A 6,907-nucleotide genomic window follows, 5' to 3' on the forward strand; every position below is an offset into this window, starting at 1 on the left:
AACTGGGGAATTTGGATGGTTTTGAGCGTTAAAAATAAGGATACATGCACGATTATGGGAGAGAAAATGCGTGTTGTTAGTACAACTTTATGTAACTGACATGTCCCAGGCAGAACTATTCTTATCCCTACGCTCTTGCCTCTTTGCTCCCCAAGCTCTTCTTTAGCCTTGTAAAATAGCACATCGCACGTTTTTAAACTACTCGGTTATCAATCTGTCTCCCAGTAGACTACACACACCTTTAGGAAAGGGACCGTGATGCGTTCGTACAGTTTGTCCTTAATGCCTAGCCCAGTAAACACGGTAAGTAATAAAGGAGCAAGTAATCGAATGACCTAAGGAAGGGAGAGGGAAACAAAAGGTACGAGAAGAATATTCCTAGGAAAACCAACCCCTCGCGAAGTTATGGGTAGGCCAAGTTCTTTAATTCCAAAATTCCATTCATTTCTCCAAATACAGAGGAAGAGCAAAGATACTAACATTAAAAACACGACAGTCTTTGTGAACCTGGAACTTTGTTCCCAGATTCCGTTTTTAATTCACAGTATTATAATGGTCTCTTCCCAGAAAAGTGCTCTGACATTTCCAAAAAATAATAGAGCTTGGGCAAAATGAAAATTGCTTCAAATTTTTTTGTAGCACTTTTGATTATAATGTCGTGTCTTTTGTCATAGATAACAGTTCTATTGATTCAAGTTATTCTTACCTGGAGCTCCATCTAAGTATAGAAAATGTGCCCAAAGCTGTCACATCTTCACGGTATTTTTACACCTTTATATAATGCACACCATGAAAGAAGTCATCCTACAGATTTGCCTCTTGAAATTTTTCACTGCTGAGATTCTGAGGAAGTTCCTAACATAACTAACCCCACACACAATCCACACGGCAGCACCGAAAACTACATAGAATAAGTTGCTCCTTGAGTACAGGTAAGATGAACATTACTGCTGCTGGAGTTGTTGGCATCTGACATATAGTTAAATTCCTAAAGCTGTTTTTAAACCTAGGATGGACTTTTTGATGGAGGAAAACATGACATTACATTGCATAAAATTCTAGCTGCTTTTCCTACCCAGCTGACGTTGTTCTCCAAGATTCCCGGCACTTTTGCCATTTGGCCTTTGGTGGCACATGGACACTGGAGCCTATTTTCAACAATAGATACGTCAAAAAAAAAAAAAAGGGTTGCATGCTTAATGGTCACCCTAAAACCAAATTCACGAAATCATAAGAACACAAAGCAGTCCCTGAAGAGTCTGCATGTCATGAGACTGTGTTCCAAGCAGCCTCACAGGGAGACATTACTTTGGTGAATTTTTCCACAGTGCAAAATCCGGTCCGTGGCTTTGCACCCTCAGCAGCCCGATCTATGAGCAAAGCCGGAGGAAAGGCACACGCCGGAGGCGGGCTTAGAACTCAAAGAGCACAAAACGCTAAAGACTGCTGTCAAGATCCAAATATGTTCATTTACAACAAGGAGCAGAGTGTCGGAGCACAACACCCGTGGGGGCAAGCCAGCTCATTCTCTTTCTGTAGACACACCTCCCGCAAGAGCCAGATCATAATGGCAAGGTCACTTGGTGATGAAAAAATGGAACAGAAGTCTTACGTAACTCAAATGGAAGGCCAGGATTCAGATTCCAGTTCCACCACTTCCTGATTTACCCTGATGTCTCACAGGAGGGAGCAGTGACCCCGCAGACTCACCTAGCAGCGAGGGGTCCACCCCCCACCCCCCACCCCTGCAGTGGCTTTGGCTGGGAACTGCAGGCTCACCTCCGTGGCTCATCAGTCCCTCTGCTGAATGACAGACGTTTCCTTTAGATGTGTCCATGTCTAATTCTGGGAGACAAACAGTTACCCTAAAGGAACCTCTGCCCTCTCTGCCAGTGCCATTTAAAGGTGTCATCGGATTCGTTTCTTTTTTTCTTCTTCTTATTTATTTGTATCATCATTCTTCTTTTCTGTTCACGCCACCACCACCAGGCAAGTCTGGCCCCACATCTCCCCACGGCAGGAGCCTAACTGGCTTACGTCCTCTCAAGCCTGTCTCATTGTCCAACTCCAAAGATCGCTACTACATGCACACGTACTTCAGGTTAAGGTTCTATACATGTGTTTTCCCATTTCCCCCTTTCACTCATAGCAGAAACTCCCAGTGAATCCTAGTGCCTTCAAAGTTAAGTTTGAACTGCTTACCCTGCCATTCACATTCTTTTGTATCTGTGGGGCACCTGGGTGGCTCAGTCAGTTAAGAGTCTGACTCTTGATTTCTGCTCAGGTCATGATCTCATGGTTTGCAAGTCTGAACCCCACATCAGGCTCTGTGCTGATGGTGCAGAGCCTGCTTGGGATTCTCTCTCTTTCTCTCTCTCTCTGCCCTTCTCTCTGCCCCTTGACCCCCCCCATCCTCTCTCTCTCAAATAAATAAATTTTTAAAAAATTTTTAAAAAATTCTTTCATACCTGTGCCCAATTTATTATCACTTTCCTACTATATGAACCTTGGCTCTAGTTAAATCTACTGTTTCTTAATATTCTATGAGCACCCCTAATCCATGTTTCTGCTTGTTCCTGGGGTCAACTCAACATCAGCCTCCTCAATTAGAATAAACTACCAGCAGGTGGAGAAAATACATCTTGCATTTTTTTAAGTTTACTTATTTTGAGAGAGAGAGAGAGAATGTGTGCACACAAGTAGGGGTAGGGGCAGAGAGGGAGAGAGAATCCCAAGAAGGCTCCATGCTGTCAGCACAGAGCCTCACACAGGGCTTGATCCCACGAACTGTGAGATCACGACCTGAGCCAAAAGTAAGAGTTGGATGCTTAATTGACTGAGCCACCCAGGCGCCCCACATTTTGCCTTTTTTATATCTTGCTTTCTCAGTGCCTTGCTACCAAAGGTGTTCAAAAACAGGTGCTTAGAACTGGCCCTATCCGCTAGTAGGTAAAACCTCTGAACTTTCTTCAGAGCCTAAGATAGAATGTGAAAAGTATTACCCTTAACGGAAGAGAGATGCCGTCTCTTGACGTGTCTTTGGGGCATTCGTTAGTAGTCCATGGCTTCTTCTAGGCCCTTGGAGTGATTTCGTAATATCACTGTGCTCCCCCACACCCTCATCGGCTGTCTGTATTGTTTAATACCATAGCTGAGAACGTCTGTCAACTCCTGTTAGCCTCACTGTTAGTCTCAAAGTATAGGGCTAGCTTTAAAAATAGACTAGTCGTCTCGTATTTTAGAAATTGCAACCAGGACATTTAACAGCTACAATGATACGGGGGGTGGCTATATAGAAAAGTACAATAAATAGGTCCCTTCAGTGCGATGGCGGAGTTGATAAAAGTCTTCAGTACAAAAGATGAAGAGGCGGATTTGTAAATTTCATTGGCATCGCAAAGAGATCAAGAAGGAAATAGTCTTAAGCTATTTCATCTGCCATTGAGCCTTCGGCATTCTCGTTGTGTAATCATACCCTGGTCCCAAGCCTGACTGGAAAGTACTTGAAGAAAAAACTCTACCCTGCATTGCTCAAATACAATGAGCTGATTTGCAACAGCATCTAGTAAGACACAAGTTTTTTACTTCATACCAAAGTACTATGGCTCGTGGGGAGGACATCCAGAATGTTGTCAACAGAGTCCTCTGTGGTTGTGAAAGACATGAAAATACATACATCATCTCGTGTTTCATGGAATTTGGCAACTCTCCGTCAGAAATGTTGGGGAACAATCTGGCTAAGTCTTGAAAGTAGGAATGAGAAGCCTAATTCGAAGTGGGATGAAGGTGATAATCTTTCCTAGGCAGGAGGAAATTGCTAGATGAAATGAAGATAATTAAGCTTGATTAGTTAATTATAAAAATACAAACAAAATGAAAATAGTCTGATTGTAGGAAATAAAAGGAAGAGCTATGTTAAAATGGAGAAATAAATAATTTCCTAGGCAAAGAAAAATTAACTCTTAGAGGTAGGAGATCAAGAGTTAAAAAAAAAAAAGTTCATTAGGTACCTGCCTATCCTCCTAATATTACAATAAAATTGGAGACGAATTATGCTTGCACTGAATACAAATTATAATGATATATTCTATTGTTTATAGATTAATACAAGATATGAGAAAGAAGAATTTTGTTAAATCGACATAATATTAAAACACAAAGCACAATTTTTCAAAACCTTATGTTTCCAATTAATATTCCCAGGAAAAGATTTTCCATTAATGAGTGTTTTCTTTCTTTCTTTTTTTAAAAAAAGTTTATTCATTTTTGAGAGAGGGAGACAGAGAAGGAAGAAGGACAGAGAGAATGCCAAGCAGGCTCCGTGCTGTCAGAACTCACAGACCGTGAGATTGTGACCTGAGCTGAAATCAAGAGTTGGACGCTTAACTGACTGAGCCACCCAGGCGCCCCTCTTTCTTTCTTTTTTAGGGACATGATCCTAGAGTTCTAATAGATCTTCACGCAGGCTCATAAAACTAGACGGGAACATGGAAGGCTTGTCCTATATTCCTGTGACCTTCTGGCATAAGCACACTGAGATCACATTAAAGAGGAGACAATTGTCTCCACTTATTTATGACTATGGACAAAAAGGAGCTACCATAGCTTTCTCTACACATCTACACTTTTTGTCACTCCACAAAAAGTGTAGATGTTTAGCCAATATTTCACGTTATGTTATGTCCGGCAATTCTCCTAAGAGGTAGACAAGATTTGACCTGGAAGTAATGGGCTACAGGCTGCCATGAGAAGAACTTCTATCACCTTACGATCGTGTATGATCGATTTAATCTTATATCTAGAAATGCGGTTTGTGTTTTCAAATCTAGTTTCGTATGTTTGCTGCTTTCTAAACAAAATATTCCGTTTACCAACACAGCGTGCGCCACATTTAAATAGTTACAGCCGGTCCAAAGCTGGGCTGCTGGGCAAGGAATTACGTGCTGCCTGTTCCCTCTGGAGCCCATCTTCTTGTGTGAGTTTCATACTGGCGTTTAGATTTTCCACACTCTGAACTGAGTACATAAATTTCTCACTTTGCCTAAGAACACTCTTTCCCGGGAAAAAAAAGACTTCGTATCCATCTCACATACCAAAAAAGATTTTCTACCTTTGTTCAGCTTTCCACGTACCTACAGAGTAACCTAGATTCTAAAATGAAGTATTCCACAAATGGAAAAGGTAGAAAAGCAGATTTTAAGAAGGCAGACTTTCCATTCTAAGTGCTCTTTTTTAAAAAACTAAGTTTTCTCATTCCTTGATGGTACATTTGGATTCTGAAAATTTAAGCTCCTTCAGAGGTATCTGGGGTCTAAAGTGTGCATACCTGCCTGATGATGTTCAAACCAGAAATTAATCAAAAGGCTGTAAGGAAATTAAAATGTCACCCCGAAGCTCACCATAACAACTGTTTTACTGTACAGGATATCAGTCCAACAGAATAGAAATGGTTTTACAACCTTTAAATTTAGTCTATGGTTAAAATGACTTTCTCGTTTGGTCTCATACTTCAGTCTCTTCCTGAGAGACATGGGTAGACGTCCTTGGCTACACACAAAAAAATGTGTTAACTCATGTTCCTATCCCCTTATAATCAAGTTTCTACACACTGGGGCAAAGCAATGACAGCTCCTTCCAGAAAAACACACGCCGTAAATCCTAGTATTCCGCAGGCCGTGTTTTATTTTCTAATCTCGGCAAAATAAACGCTGTGAAAAACAAATACAACCTTCACCTTTCTCTTTTTCACAATCGACTAAAGAGTTGATTTAAAAATCATAAAAATCCGGGGACGTGTTAAAGGACAACCGAAGTACGATCGGTAACGGAAGCCTCTAGAATTACAGCGCGGCCAATGCAATGTTTAAGGTTTTCAAGAGTTGGGGTTTTTTTTTCTTTTTTCTTTTTTTTTAACAGAGAAATATATCCTCCATGGTAGGTTTCCACTAATCTCTCTGGCCAGGATGCCCCGATTTTATGAACCCAGGCCTTTGCACGGCAAAATGATTTTCTTTTTCCTGGAGCCGTGAGGTTAAGGAATGTTTTCATAAGGGGTCTGGGGTGGGCGGGGGGGGGAGGTGGAATTTAACGACACAGTGGGCTTTGAAGCGGCCCCTCAAGCAAACACGCGAGGTTTCCTCGGGCTGCGGCCGGAGCATAACCAGCCTCCGCTCCAGACGGCAGAGCGTTATCGTAAACATACCTTGGCCTTGGGTGACTCCGTAAAACTCAGCTGCTATCCTGGCCGCTTCCTTGCGGTTGCCTTTGACGATGTAGAAGTGGCTGAGGATGGCGAGGCTGATCTTCACAAAGAGCTTGAAGCAGAAGAGCGAAAGTATGGTGAAGTAGACATTGGAGAGCTGCTGCGCAAACGGCCGGCTCTCTTCCAACAGCGACATCGCCGCACCTGAACCCTGCGGGGCCGTCCGCGGCGCTGCGAGTCTCGACCGTGCCCGGCTCTCCTCCGGACGCTCCCGAACAGCTGGTCCTGAGGAAGGAAAGCGTCAGCTGGTCACGATGCCCCGGGCTCAAGATATTTATACCGTCCGTCAAAGTCCTCCGCACGCTGCGATTGGCCTGACGCTGCTCGGCGGAAGCCAGGGCACGCACCACGTGCTCCGCCCGCTCGCCCGGCTCCTGACTTTCCGTGCTCCGCGTGGCACGACCCCCCGCCGCCCTGCTCCGGATTTCAAAACCCAGGCGCCGAAATCCGCTTGCAGACGATTTCCTTTTTCGGCGTCGAATGGTCACGAACGCTCCGGAGACTTCGCGCGTGCGGTTCCCGTTGTTAACGTAGACGATTTTCATCATAGGAAGATGAAATTGAGTCCGTGAATTCCAGGCCGCGGCTGCGTGATGTCCAGGACGCCTCATCAATTAGCTAACCATGTCGCTTTCACTTTATCAG

At 43.5% G+C, this 6,907-nt stretch overlaps 1 protein-coding gene across 1 annotated transcript in view; it reads right to left on the bottom strand.

The window, feature by feature from the left end:
• The window catches only part of ASB5 (ankyrin repeat and SOCS box containing 5), a 53,072-nt gene extending 46,583 nt beyond the window's left edge, over positions 1-6,489 (bottom strand). The window contains exon 1 of the mRNA XM_030312078.1: positions 6,203-6,489. Within this exon, the coding sequence (XP_030167938.1) occupies positions 6,203-6,398 (196 nt within the window). The 5' untranslated portion in view covers positions 6,399-6,489. The remainder of the gene's footprint in view (positions 1-6,202) is intronic.
• Between the last annotated feature and the right edge of the window lie 418 nt (positions 6,490-6,907).

Source organism: Lynx canadensis, chromosome B1, assembly GCF_007474595.2.
Source record: "Lynx canadensis isolate LIC74 chromosome B1, mLynCan4.pri.v2, whole genome shotgun sequence".
NCBI classification, from domain to species: Eukaryota; Metazoa; Chordata; class Mammalia; order Carnivora; family Felidae; genus Lynx; species Lynx canadensis.